At 35.7% G+C, this 22551-nt stretch overlaps 1 protein-coding gene across 1 annotated transcript; it reads right to left on the bottom strand.

Moving 5' to 3' along the window:
* Window positions 1-1160: 1160 nt before the first annotated feature.
* Window positions 1161-22329, bottom strand: CHORDC1 (cysteine and histidine rich domain containing 1). The gene is made up of 11 exons (XM_082845227.1): window positions 22168-22329; window positions 18718-18767; window positions 15993-16049; window positions 13269-13426; window positions 11165-11268; window positions 9969-10027; window positions 5653-5723; window positions 4327-4432; window positions 2527-2646; window positions 1709-1771; window positions 1161-1420 (listed from the first exon to the last, which is right to left on the bottom strand). Exons 1-11 carry the CDS (start codon window positions 22229-22231, stop codon window positions 1274-1276), a joined length of 999 nt encoding a protein of 332 aa, XP_082701353.1. The 5' UTR covers window positions 22232-22329; the 3' UTR covers window positions 1161-1273.
* Window positions 22330-22551: the final 222 nt, after the last annotated feature.

The raw sequence follows: 22551 nt of genomic DNA, 5'->3' as shown, positions 1-22551 counted from the left end.
ATAAGAAGTCCATTAATACCAAGAAAAGAAAAACACTCAAGGAGCTTAAGAAAATAATCATTTTAATCTATATAAACATAATTCACACCCAAACGTATTAAGTTCTGCCAGAGTTTCGGCTTTCATAACACGTCTTAATATCAGTTTTCTTTGTGAGCTCTGCACTGCCTCAAAAAGTAACTATCCTTTAATGACTTCAATTAGCATAAACAATCTAATTCTGTGATACCTATATTTAATCAAATACAATATATAATCATATTGTATCACCTAGAATTGTCAAGCTGTTCATGAAAGCCTTAAAAAAAAAACCTCCAAAAGAATAAGCTATTTAACATGTAATAACTGTCATAAAGCAAAGCTTAAATATTTACTTTTCTGATACCCTGATGTATTTCCATAAGCCTTTTAGTCAACAACTTTACAAACACTTTTCCATCAGGGAGGCCAAATCTTTGTGACGTAATAAAAGATTCTAAGAGGGTGTAGGCTATAAATTAGGTACAATTCAGTCATAACACCATACAAAGACCTTATAAATAGTCAGGAAAAAGATGTTTAACATTATTGCTTAGTCTCATAAAATGGTTAAATTTAATCAAATTGATACCTTTATACTCTTATTTATAATGTTTCCTATACTCTTAAATCATACTGCTTAGCCAGTTATATAGATACTGATGCAATTTTTAATCCAATTAGTTGTAAATGAATTGAAATTTGTTAATCAATGCATATATTCCCCGTTACTACTTACTACACTACCTCAAGTTAATCCCCCCACAAAACGTAATTGCTGAGTGGAAAAAGCAATGCAGAGCTTCATCTCTTTCTTAAATATTTTCAAGTATCATAGGAACACAAACTCATTAATAAACTAATTAAAAATTTGACATTCCATCTTGCTTTACTAATTACAGGATAAAAGAAAGAAATGTAAAAACAAATGCTTCTTTACATTCCTCTGATTAACATAATATACCACGAAATGCTGTAACTGTTGTGAGCTATTTTCTAGCTGCTTCAAGTATAAGACACAACTACAGTTCTATTAGTGAGGAGAAATGAATAATCAGTCTTAGGTAACTCAAAAGGGATACGGGAGGCACAAAAAGATAAACTGACTTTGGCTTGGACCTACTGTAGACCCTGAAATGCCAGATTCATTATCAACAACAACAACAACAAGAAAACAAGAGTACAGCAGCAAGCCACCACTTCACCACATATTAAGGATTCTGAAATAGTCAATAACTTTCTTTTCCTTCTCAACTCATTCTGTTGTATCTTCTTTTTGTTTTTCCTGGTTTTTGGCTGCAGGCAGTTCAAGGCTTGCCCATTGCATAGGTTCAGCTTTTCTCATGGTAATTTCAATCTTCGTTGCAGTCATAGTTACATAACTTCGCTTTACATCAATCACCTGCAACATATCAAAGAGAATTACAGTACACCTGGGTGCTTTTATTAGTTTTAGAGGCAAGTAGGTTGAAATGATAAAGAAGATTTTATGTCTATGCCTATGCCTATTGCTAAGAGTCAAAATTCCAAGCTTCTAAGGCCATTTCTATCCCTAGTTTAAACTTTTTGGTAAGAAATAATGGTAAGTTATATATCTACTTTGCATCAATGCTTACTAAAGTACTGTCTTTTATTATACAATGGTATTTTAAATATTAAGAAAAAATTCTGCTGGATTCATAATACTTACACCCCATAATTTCACATTTTGATGAAATTCCTTCTCTCCTTCAAATACAATGTGCACATTTAACTGAAAAAGAAAAAGTTGATTAATTGATCAAAACCAAAGTAAAGACTTATGATATAAAACACTGATTATAAAAATAAGAAGATACTGATAAAAATCATTTAAGCTATTTTAAGGAATTACCAATATTGTACTTTTTTTAATTTGGAAAAACCATTAACCATTTTTAAACCATTAAAAAACCAATACTGTACTTTTTTTATTTGAAAAAACCATTAATTACCAATACTATACTTTTTTAATTTGAAAAAACCAAGAAAAATTAACTTGGAGTTTCATATTGAGAATTAAGTTCCATTATTATTTGATATTCTAAGCTACTACAGTATCTCCATGCTTCAGAAATAACTACTATGCAGGAACTTTCACTTAAAGTAGTTTCTGTGAAAGTAATTTCAAACTAATTTTCAAATGGGGAAAATTAAAAGATCTTAAAAACAGCTCAAACAAGATCAATATTTTATAACACATTAACATTAAGAATAATGTATAATTTTTATTCAAAGATATTTAGTGGGGCTTCCCTGGTGGCGCAGTGGTTGAGAGTCCGCCTGCCGACACAGGGGACACGGGTTCGTGCCCCGGTCCGGGAAGATCCCACATGCCGCGGAGCGGCTGGGCCCGTGAGCCATGGCCGCTGAGCCTGTGCGTCCGGAACCTGTGCTCCGCAGCGGGAGAGGCCACAGCAGTGAGAGGCCCGTGTACCGCAAAAAAAAAAAACAAAAAAACAAAAAAACAAAGATATTTAGTGTACTTACCAATGTACTATTTGCTACTACTTGACTAAGTTCCGGAAGTGAATTTTTAGCATATACTGAAATGGTGACTTCACCCCCAGTCTGATGCCAGTCATGTCTACATGGAACAACCTTTTTCCCCTGTAATGTAAGAGAAACTTTATGAATTTACAAAGTGCCACATAATTAACCTCTTAAAAAGAGTAATTTGACCCATCTAAATTGAGAACAAAAATACCGCACAAAACTGAGCCCTTAATGGTTTTAAGCACAAACAACTTCTAAAGCTCCCATCAAGAAGTTAAACCAATAAAATAAAATACAAACAATCTTATAGCTTTATGATTTGAGAACACACTTTTGAAGACTGAAGTGAAAAACACATTTGCTTAGCAGGATAAACCAGACAACATCTTAACGTCATGCATAAGAACTTTCCATTTATTTTCTACAAATTGAAATTTGGGAAAAAATAATTGATTAGTTATAACTATCTGTTGTTGTTATTGAATACTTTCCTCTCATAATAACATGCAAAAAAGGGTGAGAATTTGTGGAAGTAATCTTTTGATTACTATTATGAAAATATTATTATCTATGAGTGATACACTGCTATAACAATAACTATCTGAAAGACAAATTGTGATTTGTTCTATAACTGAGGGTAATTTAATGCAGGAAACTGCGAGACACTACTGTTTTAAAAAGTAATATTTATATATTCGTACAATTACACTAACTGAATTTAAATTACTTATATGACTTACATTTTTTTGCCCTTAGCCACCTGGCTTAGACACTCAATACTCGATAACTACATGCATTAAAAAATAACAAAAAATGTGTTTCATCAAGGATCATACTATGAAAACTTTTGTGCATAAAACATTTTATTTTTTCAAACCAAAACTTTCAAACTTTTGAACCTTGGAGAAAATACAGGGAGATTTCACTTTTTACTAATAAAACCTTCCTAGAAGTTTTGTGGTAGATAAATTATTATAACTTAATGGATACATTTATAATACCTAAACCCATGTGTTATTAAAAAGCAGAAACTATAAAATATGCAAATGTAGGCTAAATGAATTCCTAAAGTAATTTGAACATAAAGACACACATACTGAAAAGGTTCATTGTCTTGAGGTTATTAGTGCCAATACAGCACATAAAACTAATTTAAGATACATTAATAATAGCCAACAAACGTTTATTTAGCAAATAATTGCTTGCCTTCTTACAATTTAATGGGATTTTGGGGGATTATTTACAGACACAAGTCTTTTTAAAATATTGTTAGGGAAGTAGGTACTGATGCTTTCTCTTCTCTTTTGATAAATTTCCTGGTAGCAAGCAGAGGCTTTCAAAACAATCCCAATAAAACAAGTGTGCAATCCTTCTCTTCGGCCACTAAGAGTATTTGTACATCTGTATATAGTTGAATGATGTTAAGTGGCCAAAAGAGAATCAGAAGTCTAAATGATTAATAACACCAAATGACCAGAAAAGCGATTTTTAAAAAACAAAAACTGGGAACAAGGTATGGAATTACAGAAAAACATGCTTCAATTTAGGCTAGCTTAACTATTTCACAAAAACCTACATATTTGCATCAATATACATAATGGCTATTTTGATCAAAGAGCAGTGCTTTGAGAGAGCTTGACTCAGATTAACTTCAGTTTTTAGGCTCATCAAACTTTACTGTGTGACGGAGAGAAAAACTTGTTTTTTTAAATCTAAAGACAGAATAATCTCAAATCTCTTCAAAATGACTCAGATAAATACACTCCAATAAGCTATTTTTAAAATGCTACTTACAGCATCCTTTTTAGTCCACGTGTGTTTCCCTGTTGTACAGCCCTCTTGGGCTAAGAATGTATTAAAATCAGAAGTTTTTCTTCTACAACAGCTCCAATATTTCATCCTGTAAATTATTATAGAAAAACTTCAGCAATAAAATCTCACAATCAAGTTCAGAAGTGTTAAGTGATAAGTGACTTAACCAAAAAAGAAATAAGTGTGTAACTTTAGTATCTTACAAGTGTCTAAATTATTAAACAATTTAAAACTGCCAGAAGACTATGAGAACCTACTGTATAGCACAGGGAACTCTACTCAATGCTCTGTGGTGACCTAAACAGGAAGGAAATCCAAAAAAGAGGGGATATATGTATACGTACAGCTGATTCACTTTGCTGTACAGTAGAAACTGGCACAACATTATAAAGCAACTACACAAAAGTTAAAAACAAAAAACAAAAAAACGAAACAACACCCCCCGCCCTTCCCCCCCCAAAAAACCTTAAAAAACTACCAGAAGACTAAAGTTAAAACCAGAATGCCATTTAGTATAGCAGTTTTGGAGTTCCTGAGTGAAGATGCTTAAAACCATCACAAAATCCAAAATCAGCTTTTCACTGATAGTTTACACTCCAGTTTCCTCATGAAGCTACCATGAAGTGGTATGACCAAAGATAGAATACGTTCGTATTTTAATAAACCAGCAAAGTGAGAACGTGCAAACAACCTAAAAATAACTGTTTACACAACCTGTGATGGTCAAGCCCAAAGTAGGTGAAACCCACTATTATTTACTTGAGAAAAATCTAACACTGGAAGACAAAAATTACAGTAAAACTTTGGGTCTGAGTCCTGAAGAATATGGAAACAGAGTGGAAGATTTTAATACAGTACTGCGTTTCTATAAACTACAGCATAATATATTGAGAGGCTCTCAACTGAGAGCTGTGGAAAAGTATGGGTTTTCTCAGATGCCACAGTGTTGATGTCTTAGTGTCCCAGGGCCCAAAATTCCAAATGTCCTACAATGCACAGCACAGTCCTTCAAAGAAAAAAAAATAACCAAAAAACACCTGTTCAGCTCAAACAGAAAGTATCACACTGTAATAGAAGGGAATACAGATAAAACATGAGGTTTGAATCACAACGGCCACTTCACTATAATTTTGTTTCAGTTTTCCCATGTGTAAAAAGAAGACAAAACCCACATTTCTAGGTTATTGTAAAAATTATATGACAATGTAAGTAAAATACCTAATATTGCTGCATGGCATTTAATGTTTGAAGGCATATTAACATTTCTAACATCTACCATAAAGTTTTAATTAGCCTGGTATAAGTTACCCTTCATGGAAAATAGGTACTCCAGAATGATATACACAGACTTCTTCAAGACTCTGTGGACCCTGATATGTCTAAAAGAGAAAAAGAGACAAAAAAATTAGTTTCACATCTCAATGTTACATTTCACATGTATTTGCAAGTACTGGTGACCTCTATGAACTATGAAAATGCCCAAGAGATAACAATTACCTAGAACATTCATAAATTCACCTCAGGCCATTCCAATAAGGAATGAAAAATGATTCCTTTTTGGATATGCTTAAGTTTCAGTTCCCTGTGAAAAAGGCAAATATAAAAGTAGGCAAAAGGATGTATTCAGATACTTTCAGACTTTTGCATATGAGGACACACCCAAACACATTCAGGTATGTTCTATAAATTTACAGAACAATATTGAAACCAAGAGATTAGTACTCTCATCAGAAATACAGTTATAGGATGATTTATGTGCATAGTAAACTCTGTGTGAACATTATGAATTAAAATGGAAAATCTAATAAGCAATTCTGGAAGTCCCAGATGATGATTTCTTTTTCCTACAAAGCGTAAAATGAGCTGCAGACCTATATATATATCCAGGGTTTGTCTGGAAGATCCGGGCCCCATTGCTGCTGTAGATGAAGGCTCTACAGATGAATTCACAAAAAGTTATGTTAATAAAACATAGATGCAGCCAATAGTATATTTTCTGTCTATTTTGGTATTTACAGCAACCACCCTACAGTTAGAGAAAATAGAATTCTGTACATTTACTTTTTGTAAATTCAAATTACGGGGTGTGTGTAGCTCCTGAAGATATTCCATAGGCACACAAAACTCAGTATGTTAGATTCTGAACTTATACCACTACTGCGCCCCAAACCTCCTACTCTTCTTCCCATCTTATTTGATGGCACCATATCCACTCAGTCTCTCAAAGCAAAAATTCTGTAAGTTCTCTTCAGTTTCTCTTTACCCTCTACCCACATGTAGTCTATCACAAAATCCTGTCAATCTGACTTAAAAATATCTATCAGTTTAATTTGCTAAACTTCCTCATGATCACTAGCAGATTTTAGGCAATGAAACTATGCTAAAAGATTCTAATTCATTTCTCTGCCTTCAATTTCTGGACTCTACTACCTAATTAAAACACGTATCACTCTCTTGTTTAAAGTCCTTTAATTACATCTACCTCACACCATATACAATAATCAGTTCCAGGTCGTTTGCACATTTAAATGTGCCTCTATATATGAGAAAATACTCATGGCCCTAAAATAAACAGATATCTTAAATAGGATACAGAAAGCCCTAGTCATAAAGGAAAAGATGAACAAGTTGAATTTCATTAAGATTGAAGAGACTCTGTTTATCAAAAGCCATTAAAGCCATTAAGACAGTGAAAAGGTATATAGCCTCTCGGACAAAGGACTTGTAGCTAAAACATATAAAGAATTCCTAAAATCATTAAGAAAATGTCAATTTAATAGAAAAACAGATAAAAAAGATTTTGGACATGTCACGAAACAGGATATCCAAATGGCCATAAACATACAAAAAGGCAGTCAACATCATTATCAGGAAAGTGCAAACTAAAACCACAATGGGTGGCTTCCCTGGTGGCGCAGTGGTTGAGAGTCCGCCTGCCGATGCAGGGGACACGGGTTCGTGCCCCAGTCCGGGAAGATCCCACATGCTGCGGAGCGGCTGGGTCCGTGAGCCATGGCCGCTGGGCCTGCGCGTCCAGAGCCTGTGCTCCGCAACGGGAGAGGCCGCAACAGTGAGAGGCCCGCGTAACGCAAAAACAAAAAACAAAAAAACCACAATGGGAACATTCCACATCCACCAGAATGGCTAAAATATAAAAGACTGATATTACAAAGTGTTACCAAGGTGTAGAACAAAAGGAACCAGCCTAATATATTGCTGGTAAGAGCGTAAATACAACCACTTTGTAAAACTATGTGCGAGTATGTTAAAGCTAAACATACATATACACACACACACACACATACACACACTCTGAAACAGCAACACCATTTCTAGTCATATACTTAAAAGAAATGTGTACATGTATCCTAAAAGTCATGCACAAAAATGTTCACAGTAACATTAATCAAAAAACTTTATAGGACAGTAGAAAGGATAAATTGATTGGTACATTCAAACAATGGCATGTTTTAAAGCAATGAAAATGAACAAATTACAGCTACATGAAACCAAGATAACCAACATTTTATTAAGCAAAGGAGGACAGACACGAGTACCTGTTCCATGATTCTATTTACAGTAAGTTCAGAAGTAGGCAAAACTAATCTATGTTGATAGAAAAAAGTGGTTACCTTTGGGAGAGGAAATAATGAATGAGAGGAAACATAAGGAAGGCTCTGCTTTGTGAAAATCCCTTATGCTTATATAGAATTAACATATTTATATATAATGTTATATTTCAATGAAAAAACTTAAAAAAAAATTTCTTCAATGGCCAGCATGACCTAAAGTAAGGTTTTGAGCAGTATAAAAGCCTTTCAGGATCTAGACCCTACTTATCTCTTTTAATCTCAACTTTACATCAGCAAATTTTGTACCATTGTTATTGACTATTTTTTGTTTTCTGTATATCACTGTTATCACCTCTGCTTGGGATATCCTTTCCCTTTTTGTCCATTTATAGAACTGCCATTCACTTCTCAAAGTTCATCTAGGATACCTTTGCTCTGATCTTCCTCCATTACCCTACCACTTGCACGATATCTCCCTCACCCCAAGAATTAATCATTCTCTTTTATCTACTACTTCTACCTTATACACATGTGAATGCATTCATATTTCCATCTTTAAATGAGCAAGGTGACGTCAAATTTAACATGAAGGAAGACTGCAAACCTGTCCCCAACCCTAACTCCATTTTCTCCTTCTCAGTTAATGGTGCACAAATCACCCAGATCAGGGGTCCCCAATCCCCAGGACTCGGACTGGTAGCAGCCTGCGGCCTGTTAGGAACCGGGCCGCACAGCAGGAAGTGAGCGGAGCTTCATGTGCCGCTCCCCATCGCTCATGTTACTGCTTGAACCATCCCCCCTGCCTCCACTCCGGTCCGTGGAAAAACTGTCTTCCACGAAACCAGTCCCGGGTGCCAAAAAGGTTGGGAACCGCTGACCTAGATGCTTCACTTCCAGTTTATTAGCAAGTCCTGCTAATACTTCCAAATATCATCCATTCCACACGTGTTTGTCATGTGCCAGGCATTGTTCTAAGCACTCAAGACACAGCAAAGAGAAAACAAATAACATTCTTTCCTTTTAAACCTTAGTTCAAAAGGGGAAGGGAAGGGAAAGTTAGATGGGATAGAGCATAAGCAAAATAAATATGTAAAACAAGTAGTGTGTAATAAGGTGGTAAGTGCTGTGGAGAAAAAAGGAGAGTATGGAATGTTGGAGGGTGTGTAATATTATATTGAGTAGGCAGAAAGAAGCCTCACTGAGATGTCTGAATACATCCTACATTTAACCACTTCTCAAAAACATATCCTAATGCCTGGTCTCCAGAGTAGCACCCTAGCTGGTTTTCCTTCCCGATTCCACTCCTGCCCCATTAAATTTGCCACTTATCAGCCAAAGACATCTTTTTCAAAGCCCCTCCTTAAACAGACAATGGCTTCCTATTACACTTAGAATAAAGCCCAAACCCCTCACTGTAGCTTATAAGGACGGACCTCCATAATCTTGCCTGCCTCTCATACTCCCTACTTTCGCACGCTTATCAAGCCCCCACTGACCTTTCTCATGATTTCTCAAGTAGCCAAGTTCTAATGCCTCTACACATACTACTCCCACATCTACTCCACGGTTTACATAACTCATCTGCTACATTCTTCAGAATTCTGATTTAGTGTCACCATATCAGAAAGGACTTCCCTGACAAGTGCACTTAAATACTTTTACTCTATCTCCTTGTCTGCTTAATTTTCTTCAAGTCTACCTAAATTCACAGCATTTAAAAACTTGTTATCCTTCCCCCAAAATTAGAATATCAGCTCCATAAGAACAGAGATTTTGCTTTATTTAATACTATATTCCCAGCCCCTAAAACAATGTCTGGCACATAGTAAGTGTTCAGTAAATGCTGACTGAATTAGAACTATTTATTCCCATGATCTATTAGACACGGTGCTCCTTAGAGACAGTCTCTTATCCATGTTAATAGCCCTGCTCCATGGAATAGTGCCCAACACATAAAAGACACCCAAACGTTTGTCTAATTAAGTCAATTACTCTCTTTTCTCAAAAGTAAAAATTTACTTCCATGACACAAACAAATTTTACAGTATATACCTTTGAACACCCTCCATTTTTACATGAGGTTCCAATCTTAATTTCATCACTGTCTTCTTCTACAACAAAGAAAAAAACCAAAATAGAAACATTAAAATAGAAGTTTACTGTAGTGCTATTCTTAAAAAGTAAACTATTCCATAACACAAGTATTTAATAAAATAATCTAAATACAAAAAAACCTGATTTTTAAAATGATTTTAGATAACTAAGTTTTCTGTGTGACCTTTCATGTAATACACTTAAAAGCTAATAAGAAACCAACTACCATGAGTAAGTCTTGCCTATATCCCCAAACTGATATATGACATGACACATTTCTATTCTACAATGCAAGACTATATCCAATAACTTAACCTTACGTAAAAGAGAAATCATGAAAGGGTTTTTTCCCCAGATACCAGGTGTAGGTCAGAGAATACTGAATATATTTTATATCACGCACAATGAAACATTTACAACTATCAAAAAATTTTAACTCACTGTTAAAAAGTAATGAGTAATAGAAGAAAAAATTTTTAATTAACAGGTTCTCATTTTTATTAAAGACAAAATGGAATAATCCACATATTCATTTTGTGGTTTTACCAGCATTCAGTAAACAAAAATCAAAAATAAGTTCTTTACTACAACGTACTTTTTTTTTTTAATTGGGGTATAATTGCTTTACAATATTGTGTTAGTTTCCGTTGTACAATGAAGAGAACCAGCTGTATGTATACATATATCCCCTCCCTCTTGGACCTCCCTCCCGCCCCCCTCAATCCTATCTATCTAGGTCACCACAGAGCACCAAGCTGAGCTCCCTACGCTATACAGCAGGTTCCCACTAGCTATCTGTTTTACACATGGCAGTGGACATATGTCAATCTCAATCTCCCAATTCATCCCCCATCTCCGTCTGAGTCTACACGTCCATTCCCTACGTCTGTGTCTCTATTCCCACCCTGCAAATAGGTTCACCTGTACCATTTTTCTAGATTCCAAATATACGCGTTAATATACGATATTTGTTTTTCTCTTTCTGACTTACTTCACTCTGTATGACAGTCTGTAGGTCCATCCACGTCTCTACAAATATGCTACAATGTACTACTTTTTCGCATTTACATACAGTAAACTACACTGCTCCTATCTCTTTTAGATAATTGGTTAATTGAACAGAAAAAATTACAAAATACAAAACAAAATCTTACCTTTCTTATTTTCTTCATTCCCCGATGATAGTTTAAGTTTATCAAGTGCTTGTTTTAGGGAGGCAGATATTTTTAATTCCAAATTTGTCATTGGTTCATCCGGGCTGGAGAATTTGGAAACTTTATTACCATTACTGATGTACCAAAATATTTCTTTGTACTAAAAATATACTTAAGGCTCTACTTACGATACGCCAAATGCCTTGTCAATCAAGGTTTTCTCTTTAAAAAGTATTTTACAATAACTGCTATTAATACAGCTACATTTCTAAGTCTTAGCAGAAAAAGTTCTGATATTAAATATCAAATAATCATGCTATTGTCAACACATTAAGTTATTAATCAGTAGGGCTAATGGGAAGGAAGTAAAGAGTAAGAATACAAATTTGTTAAGATGAGCAACTCCAAGGAAGGGACTGCGAAGTACCTTTACATTCCATGCCTAAGCAAAACACTGAGCATGTAATAGGCAATAAACAGGTACTAAGTGAATCCATATCCCTACTGGTAGAGATAGTTCACTTGATGTGGACACTAGTATATGCATCTATAAATTCAGATACGGTTATATCACAAGGCAGTTTTAGTAGGGTTAAAAAAACAGTAACAACAATGTCCCCTAACATTTCACAATGGTTTAGTGTTATATGTACAATCTGGTTAAGGCACTCAATAAGTATTAAGAATATTAATAAATGTAACAATAAAACTGAAAATCCTAGGTTATTCATTCTACATCCTTAATGAAAAACCTACTGATATAGGAGGCACTAACAAAGTACACAAAAACCTATATCCTCTGTCTCTACAATACTATCTAATGAATTTACGATAAAATATTTAATTTCTCTCACTTTCTCTTAAGTGAAATTAGTAGCCCATAATTTAAAAAAAAATTAACTCATCCTGTCAATTATAGTAGACTCCACTATAATATTTAATAATGAGCCATGCCAAAATTCTTGGCTTTTTCTGACATTTTTTTTCCCACTGGCAAATCAGCCTGTAAGGCATTTGATAAAATTTCTCATGGTATGAATAAGCTGGATATAGAATAAAATCATCCTAAGTAGTTTGGTTTAAAAGACAAAATAAACATGAGAAAGTCTCTTTGGGTTCTTATCTTGGTCGGGTATAATTCAAGATGCTATAAATTTATTTACATAAGATCAATAAAGCAAAAGCTGGGAAAATCATGAGTCCACAGTGTGAATAAAAATATCAACAAAGGCCATGTTTGAGGCCAAAAACCATCTGTTTTTTAAGTCCTGTATTTTGGTTCTAAAACAATTCAATACTCAAGTGCAATATGAAGACGACCTGGTGTACCCAACATGCATGTGTGGGATTGTAAAATAGTCTCTAGTGGATCAGGAGGTGAGTATGAAGTACCTGTGTAATTCTACTGCAAGATGACCAAAAGCTATTTTAAAAGTACTTTAACAAATATGCCATGTAAATTGAATACATTAAAAATCGATCAGTAATGAGACTAACAGTTTTTAGGCAAACTGTTAAAAGATGAGTGACTAGGCTTGTTCTAAGTGGCAAAATATGGACAAATGAAAGAAACAGAATTTGCCTCAATACAAGGAAAAGTTAAATACTGAGTTAGTAACATTAAAATGAATTGCTTTAAAATAGAAGTAAATTCTTCTTCAATAGAATTATTTGAAAGGAAATTAAATATTTTTCTATCAAGAATGTTCTAGAAATTATTTAATAAACAGTGGTAGATTGGAAAGGAAAGCCTCTAAGTTCTTTTTCAACTCAAACTGATTCCCTGACAAGGCCGATTCTTTTACAGAACTCCACTATGCCACCGTGAAAAAGATACACACCAAGGCACAAGAAAGATGTGTGGCTCCCCCGCCCTTAGCATAACTGAGTACACAGTGAACAAATCTGTACTGCAGTTCTACTGTGTATATGCCCTCAAGGGAATAGAAATGAAAGACATTATCTAAGAGAAAACCAAATGGTTCAAAAGTGGGTGAACTACACAGTAGCTGCAAATGGTATTACGCAAAATCAGAAGAGGAAATACCAGGAACAAATGCTATTATTCAAGTGCGACAAAAGTATACAACTGTATAAAGTATACCTTGGCCTTTTTATTGCTTCTATTGGTTTAGGGGCTTGAATGATATGCTCCTGAAATTTGGGTTTCAATTCAGATAGTTCTTTCTTCTCAGTAGTCTTGACTTCAGGTTTGACTGGCTCGGGTGGCTTCTCACTATTATGCCTTCCTTTCGTACAGCCCTGTTGGTGAGAGGTATTCATTCACTGAGAGTTAGCCTATCATCTACTTCACATGCCATGACAGAAATACTATTGTTCAATTCTTTATTAATAAATTCAAGGGCATGTTTTCTCCACTTTTAACACACTGACTTATTTTAAGAAACTAAAAATAGAACTCTAAACTTAATATATTTGTAAATGAGTTCTTACATGTGCATAATGCATTAAAAACAGGCCTTTAGGGCTTCCCTGGTGGCGCAGTGGTTGAGAGTCCGCCTGTCGATGCAGGGGACACGGGTTTGTGCCCCGCTCTAGGAAGATCCCACATGCCGCGGAGCAGCTGGGTCCGTGAGCCATGGCTACTGGGCCTGCGCGTCCGGAGCCTGTGCTCCGCAACGGAAGAGGCTACAGCAGTGAGAGGCCCGCGTACCGCAAAAAAAAAAAAAACAAGAAAAAAAACCCCCAGGCCTTTAAATTACACTTAATAAATATCTACTATACTTATTCTATAAAGGTGCAGCATAAACTTGTTTACAGAAAACAAATTCTGGAGATCTCACACAGAGAATTCTACAAGTTATTTATACAAAAGGGCCCCAATTTGAGTCTCAGTTCTCCTACTACCTACCTATATAACCTCGAGCAAGTTAGTTAATCTTTTTTTTTTTTTTGAAACCACCAGTTAAAACTTTATTTCTTTCTAAATCACAAAGAATAAGGCATAAACATTTTACAGAGAAATTAAGTTTAAATGTTTTACTTCTATTAACAATAAGGGTAGTTGATTTCAACAGATCTCAAATTCCAAAAGAGTTCATATATAGAGAGAGACATACATGGCTCCAAAAACTTTATGACTTTATTATTTTTAAAATTATTTTTAATTACTTATTTTTTAATTGGAGTATAGTTGCTTTACAATACTGTATTAGTTTACACTGTACAGCAAAGTAAGTCAGCTATACATAGACATATAATCCCTCTTTTTTGGATTTCCTTCTCATTTAGGTCATCACAGAGCACTGAATAGAGTTCCCTTTGATATACAGGTTCTCATTAGTTATCTATTTTATACATAGTATTAATAGTGTATATATGTCAATCCCAATCTCCCAATTCATCCCATCCTCCCTCTTTCCCCCTTGGTAACCATTCGTTTGTTCTCTATGTCTGTGTGTTTATTTCTGCTTTGTAAATAAAATCATCTATACCAATTTTTTGAGATTCCACATATATGCGTTAATATATGATATTTGTTTTTCTTACTTCACTTTGTATGACAGTCTCTAAGTCTATCCATGTCTCTACAAATGACCCAATTTTGTTCCTTTTTATGGCTGAGTAATATTCCATTGTATATATGTACCACATCTTCTTTATCCATTCCTCTGTTGATGGACATTTAGGTTGCTTCCACGTCCTGGCTATTGTACATAGTGCTGCAAGGAACACTGGGGTACATGTGTTTCTTTGAATTATGGCTTTCTAAAGTCAGTTTCCTCATCAGTAAAATGGAGGCAATGGCATTCAGATCTTTTTTGAGAGGATTAAATAAAACAATAGAATACTTCCCATATCTGGCAGGTGGTAAACATTCAATAAATGCTAGCTACCTTTTCTATATTCCACTGAGTTATACATACATTTTAACACCCCTGAAATCATGAGGTAAATCGTACGTCATTTAATTAACAACTTTAGATTTCTTTCTTAAGGGTACACAAAATAACAGTGCATCTCTATGGTATCTTAGATATGATAAAAATTTACTGTTCCTAACTGAAAATGCTTTAAATTGTTGCATTCCTTCTTTTTGAGGTCTTTTAAGACTACTAACATCAAACAACAAGAACCTACTGTATAGCACAGAGAACTATAATATCTTGTAATAACCTATAATGGAAAAGAATTGAAAAAGAATAGGTATATATATAACTGAGTCACTGCTGTACATCTGAAACTAACACAACATTGTAAATCAACTATACTTCAATAAAAATAAATAAATAAAAAGCTAGAGGAAAAATAATAAGCTGTAAGAAAAAATTCTAGGCTGTAATTTTGATGTATATAAAGGAACAAAGTACACTAGAAATAAAAAAAAAAAAAAGGCTGCTATCAAAAATAAACCTAGGGCTTCCCTGGTGGCGCAGTGGTTGGGGGTCTGCCTGCCGATGCACGGGACGTGGGTTCGTGCCCCGGTCCGGGAGGATCCCACGTGGCGCGGAGCAGCTGGGCTCGTGAGCCGTGGCCGCTGAGCCTGCGCGTCTGGAGCCTGTGCTCCGCAACGGGAGAGGCCGCAACAGTGAGAGGCCCGCGTACCGCAAAAAGAAACAAACAAACAAACAAAAAACCCTAAACTGACAAGTGGTTAATTAATGTCTTGAAACTTTAATCTCAAAAACAGATAAATTCCTTATTTTAAATGCCATAGAAGGGAGGTGAGTAAAAGAAAGGTACTATCTGTGAGTTAACAGGGACTAGTCAATAGATTTCCAAAATCAGACTCCTCAACTCTGGAGCTCCCCATAATATGTACTTTTTGGGAGATAATCTAGGGGAAAAGAAACCCATTAATACTTACTGCAATGCTTAAAAAATCAGAAAAATCAGTTGTTCTTCTCTTACAGCAAGACCAACCCTAAGAAACATAAGAGGGAAAAAAAAATGAAAACCCTATTTGTATGAGAACCACAACCCACTAAAACACTCTATTTGGATTTATCTCCTTGAATCCCGAAGTAACCTATATACACAACATAGTTTTATAGTTTTTAAGTGTTATAAATAATTCACCTAATCAAGTGAAATGATCAGTTTTTGACTTAAAAAATGAATTAACCAATATTAAAAGTGATTTGTGCTGTGACCCATCATGAAAGGAAGCGCCTTGAAATATGGAAACAGAAATTACTCGTTTTCAAGAATAGTACTTGATTTTTAGAAGAAAAGTAATCTATAATTTCTAAAAACTATTTTAAAGGATCTAGGGAGTAAGTGAAGTGCTTTACTTTAAAAAGCCATTAAGTTAGAGATAATAATTATAATAATTCAGTTTCTAAACAAACTCAGCATAGTTGTTCCTCTGTTAGATCTTTCAAGGTTAAATGATCTTTTCAGCTAGAAGCATACAAATACAGAAACTGTAATGCCGTATGAGATTTCTGAACGAAGTATCAAGCAGCTAAACAATAAATGGTTTTAAGTTATCACCTATAATTCCAATGTAGTACAAAGAATAAGGAAATAAAAATGCAGCAGTCTCAAAGCTTGGGATGTCTCAAATTCGGACTAAGAGTCAGCTTTGCACATATCCATCTGAGCCTCACTGTTTTTCTCAATGTATGCATGAAGAATTTGGTAGTGACTTTTTTCACAATATGCCCTTGAAGTTTTTTAAAAGGAAAATGTTAAATATTCTACAATTCATATTTTCCTTTATTCTGAAATTTAATTTTCTTTTACTCTGAACTGAAATATAGATCAAAAATTACTAATTATTACAAAATTAAATATAAGGTTTAACTAATATAGATAATATTGTCACCAGTAAAGTTATTCTATATGAAAAAAGCTTTACTGTCTCAATTCTATATGAAGAATTAGGTATTCTGGGAATATTGGGATACATACATGACATAGATTGTTCCCAACTGCCGATCTGAGATCTATGGTAGTCCTCAGTAAAATGTGAAAAGGTAATTAAAGTATGTAAGCATAAGGTTGCAAACTGTCTTTTCTTAAGGACTGCTCTTTTCCCTGAATATGCCTTTTCTAATTTAAATATTAAAATGTTTTTTTTTTCTGTTAATGCAATGTTTAACTTCTCACTTGATTAAATAGAAAACTGACAACAGTAGACACCATACTGATTTATGTATTTTGCCTGAAATCTACAGGGCTGCGGAATTCAGTAGGCTTGGAAAATCTAAGTCTTCATATGTTTATAGAGACAATAATAAACAGTAGAATCGGAGTAGAGAAACAAAAACACTTCAAAGTAAAATCAGTAAGTTTAATTAATCAGAGTAATTAACAGTTGGGTAGTAAAAAGAGGAGCAATGGACTAAATGACTAGAAAGTTAGTGATATCATTACTAGCAGCAGCAAACTTGAAAGGCAGGCTATTTTTGGAATAAGGGGTCACTTCAGAACTCGTCTGTGCTTGCCAATGACACAGATAAATGAAAATATGTTGTATAAGTCACTGGCATAGAGGTGACAAGAATAAATTAAGGACAAGAATGAATGAGCTGAATGAGAGAAAACAGGAAGCCAAATCTGAGAAGTGAAGTATGCCCATGGTTAGGAGACAGGAGGAAAACATCACAGGAAAACAAAGTAAAACAAGAAAAGCAAACACAGAATAAATGGCAATTTAGGAAAGATAAAATCCCCTCACCCCCAGCAAAAATAAGTATTCCCACAGAGCCACAGTTTCCATCCCCATAAAAGCTTGTAAAGAGGCTAAAAAGATGTAAGGAAGAGTCAGATCATAATTTGCCCTACTGAACGTTTGTTCTGTTTTTCTCACTCAGAACTAACCATATTAACATAAACTTGCTATCTGCTTGTACCATTGTTTATATGTAGCTAACAGTTAAAAACCAGTAAGGTCCAACTACTCCCTGAAAGGTAAAATTAGAAATTCAAAGGGCATCGATAATATATAAACACATAGGACTGTTTATGTTCCTAAGAATACCTAAAACCATGGCAGCCACACTGCAACAGTTTCTTTTGAGATATACAAGGGAAAATGTACTACATTATCATCAATTTTAAAAGATCAATAAACCCAACACAAAAAAACCTGATCAAACAATATTCTTTTATTTCTCTAAATCTACAGAACATCAAGGAAAACAGGTGGCATCTCTTTTCTGTACAGTATTACTCTAAACTTTCATGTCTGTCCCAAGAGTGGCACTGTTAAGTATTTATAATAACGTTCCCTAAAATTCAGAGCTGCTCTTATTAAACAGCACCTGCCTGATATATTGAAAGATTAAGAAGTGTTATGGCTTCTACAATTGCTTTCATTTCCCCTCAAAGTGAAGAAATGAGGGGCACTGAAAGTGAGAACTGGGATAAAAGTAACAATTTTATAACTGGAAAAGCCCTTAAGATCACCATCTACTGTCCTCTTTGCCTTTAGTGGAGCACTTGCTCAAAGCACCCCAAAATGGTCATTAAGAAAGCAGAGAGTCACAAGCTGAGGGAAAAAAAATGAGAAATTCAAGATTTAGTATTATACCTCTGAGTTTACTATACAAATGTGAAAAGACTGAAATGTATCAAGTTCCTACCTTTAATGCATCATGAAAGACTGGAACGCCTGGGTGGTATGTGCAAGCGTCTGATCAAAAACAAAAGAAAAAAAAAAACACTTTATAATGAAGAAAAATCATCATTTCCTTCAGTGTTAACATATAATCCTTTTTCCATATGCAGGTAATACTTTTCCTTAAAAATTCAGTAATGCTCGAATTTGATGCATGACACACAGTGCTTAATATAATATTGTATTAAAATAGTAAAGGTTAAAATTCTAATTTACGTAAGAAAGCTATAAATAAAAACACAAATAGTTCAAGTATAACAAATTATATTTTGTATTCCTCTAATCTTCGTTGTAAAATTTTTTAGTACCCGAACTTCAAGCTCTAAATTTTGACCATCATATTCGGTTTTTACAAAAATACTATCAAATTTAAATGTTCTTATGTGCATCGATCCATAAAGGTTGCCCAAGGGATTACCTAAAAAGATATTTTGGAAGAAAAGGTTCAAATTTTAAAAAACTGATTCAATATCTAATTGCTAATTTAATTTTCCTACACAGGTGTCAATTCCTAGATATAAACCTCATTAAAAAGAAGTTTAAATTCTACAATCTATTTTCAGGCTTGTCAATGATTGTTAGTCTATTATTTCCCTACCCCTTCCCCATTATACCACCAAGTTTTACTTAACTCTTATGAAAATGGACTTATTATAGTCTGCAATATATAGAATTACATTTAAAAAAACAAAACAACAGATAATAGACACACATTCCCTAGCTAGATAGCACCATAAGCTCAGAAAAAGCAGGTCAGCTCCACACCTGTGCAATTTTCTTATAAGGCTACTTTGCCCAAACTTTCACGTCTGTTTAGCTGTCAATTGTCTACAATCTCTGACTCCTGGTGTCGCAAAATGATTAATTTCTGGTACTTTTCTCCCTATCGCTGTATTAAGTCAGTATGTTTTCCCTCGTTACTACCTAGAGACCATTCTAGCTAATGAAGCAAGAAAAGTGTCAGGTATTTTCATGGTACAGTAAGTAAGCCCAGTTTAGGAAGATGCTATTAATTAAGGGTAGTAGTGGGGCTGAGGGCTGAAAAAGGAGATTCAAAGTAAAAATGAATATGCAGAGGAATATGAAGTTGAGAGGGGAATCAAAGTAGAGAACAGGTAGAATATTTTCAAATAGCAAATTTACATACAGTCAGAGGCATAAAACACATGTCTGACACAGTAAGAGGCATGATCATAATAATGGACAGTTCTGGCAGAATGGCAGCAGGAGTGAGTCAGGTCTTAACCATACAACTAGTATAAACAAAATTTGAAAATCACTGCTAAATAACAAGCAGATGGACATTTTCATCTTTAGTGTTTCTTTTCTTTTTAAATCAGGTTTGCCAGTTTTGCCTAAAGTAATATTATGGGCAAGAAGCTACAACACAGTAGCGATTAAGAGCCAAGGGCTTTTAACACTGAGTCCGACACTGGCTCACATTCTGCCTCTGCCTCTTGCAGCTGTTTCAGTTTCCTCACACGTGTGGATTGAATAAAATATTGTTTGTGAAGAGGTGTTTCTTCCTGAATAGCTGTTTTTAACATACGCAAGTTACCATGTCTCTTTAAAACACTCATTTAACTTTTGTTTCAAATGAAAATGTCCTATCATCTTAGAAAGGAGTCTTCTTATTTTAGTCAATACACAAGGTCAAACCTCTCCCATCCTATAAAACTTTCTCCTAATCAAGTCCACAGTTTTCTATTAGCTCTTGTCCTTACTCCCTAGCCCCATTTTCCATCAACCAATTACTTGGAGTATTTATTCTAAGTCTCTAATATAACCCCAATTTTGCTAAAGCGGATAAACTTTAAGCAACCTTAATGGAACTCTGCTGAATTTAATACGGTTGACGCTCAATGCTTGAGACTGTCTACTCCTCTGATTTTTCTGGCTTCCCCCATCTCTTTCCTGGGCACTGTACCATTTCACACACACAAAGCTGACTTCCAAAAAATTGGCTGTACCTCCCCTTAAAATTAGACTGGTACATAACACCCTATAAATAAACATATTGTCCCATTCAACAAAGCATCAGTCTTCTCTTCAATATTAAAGTAAAATGTGTACAGACACTAAAGCAATTTACTTTTTACGCAGGCTACCAACAGTTAAGGGCTTTGAAACCCCTCATTCCTCGATGTTTTCATCCACTTAAGTCTCACAATTTTCTACCTGAACTTCATATTAATATCATAAAAACGATTAAACTTATCTTTTTCTTCAGAATCCTACCAAAGATCTTATCATTTTAAATTATGTCCCCAATTCACCTGTGCACCAAGATAAACATTGAGACATCTCAAGAGGTGAAAAAGATTTTTTAAGTATCAATTTTAAGCTTGTACACAATGAAGAACCATGTTGCTACCATGCTGAACTGTGCTTCTCTATTAAATGCGTATAACACTACACACTTCACAGAGTTGCTGTCAAGATTAAATGAAATAACATAATAAAGTGATAGACCAATGTCTGGCATATAGAAAACATACAATAAATGCTAGTCGAATTGAGAAAGTGTTACAATGCTTACAACTTTCAAGGATTCAACTCACTTCTTCATCCCATTCACCTATCAAAATTCAAATCCACTGGTCAGGTTCTATTCTTCACCTAGTCTAATCACTAACTTTCACCTTACATCCTTAACTCTACACCTGGGCGCCATAGAGGACATTCAATCACTGTATCCTATAGACCGCATGGTACTAAATGGAAAGACCACTGCAAAAATACCCAACCAACATGGCTACAAAGTAAAGGATGAGGAATATATCTCCCATTTGGGCGGATGTATCAAAACTTAACAGCGTAAAAATACAAAATAATTTTCTTAACCAAGAACGTTTTAAAGAGTAAGCTTAAAACAAGTGAGTGGGTCGAATGAATAAATCGACAGCAGGCTTTCAGACAAATACACTTCTATACTAATAGAAAGAGGCCGAACTTAAACGCTAGGATAACCCGCCCGGGTTAACGCTAGGATAAGGCCTTCCAGGCAATGTCGGTCTGTCTCTGACACACGGACCCAGCAAATCAACCGCAAAGCGAGCCCAGAGCTGGTTAACTTTTGATTCCTTTAAGAGACGCTGTGGGGGGGGGGGGGCGAGGATAAACTTGCTCTAAATTCCAGGCCAATTAGAGAGTGAGCGGACGACTTAGGCAAACACGTGCGCCCGAGGGGTAGTGGGTCCGTGGGTCCGGAAGCTGCAGCGGGAGGGGTTCAGACGTCGTTGCCTGGGCGCCCCCAGAGCGGTCCCGCGCCCTTGGGCGGTCAGGCGGGAGGGGAGGCCCGGGGCGGGGGGCAGCGCGGTGCCGGCTTGCGCGGAGACCCGGGATGCCCTCCGGCCCAAGGGCGTCCACGGGAGGAGGTGGAAGGGAGGGAGGGCCGGCGGCGCGCTTTTCTTACCATCGGAATTGGTCTCGGGATCGAAGCGCTGGCCGCAGCCTCGGTTGTAGCACAGCAGGGCCATTTTCTCTTCCCACCGCTCCGGGTCAGGGTCAAACGCCCAGAACCGCCAGACACTGCCTTTACAACTCCCCTGTCGCAACCACCCGTCTGCAGACTGGGGCGGCTACCGGCTTCCGGAAACGGCCAGTTCCGCTTCACGAACCTTCGCGAATTTTCCGGTCGCGCAGGCGCACAGGCGATGGGAAGAGGCGGAGGAAGCGCGGCGGCCGGCCACAGGCGGGGGCCCCTTTAGGTGGGACTACGATGGGTAGGGGGCCGGGGTCGGAGATGCAGCCAAGATATTTGCCGGAGAGAAACCTTGAAGGCTGGAAATGTAGGCAT

The sequence above is a fragment of the Leucopleurus acutus genome (assembly GCF_964270905.1).
Source record: "Leucopleurus acutus genome assembly, chromosome: 8".
Lineage (NCBI taxonomy): Eukaryota > Metazoa > Chordata > Mammalia > Artiodactyla > Delphinidae > Leucopleurus > Leucopleurus acutus.
The sequence above is the reverse complement of the archived record's forward strand: the minus strand, read 5'-3'. Positions and strand labels throughout refer to the sequence as shown.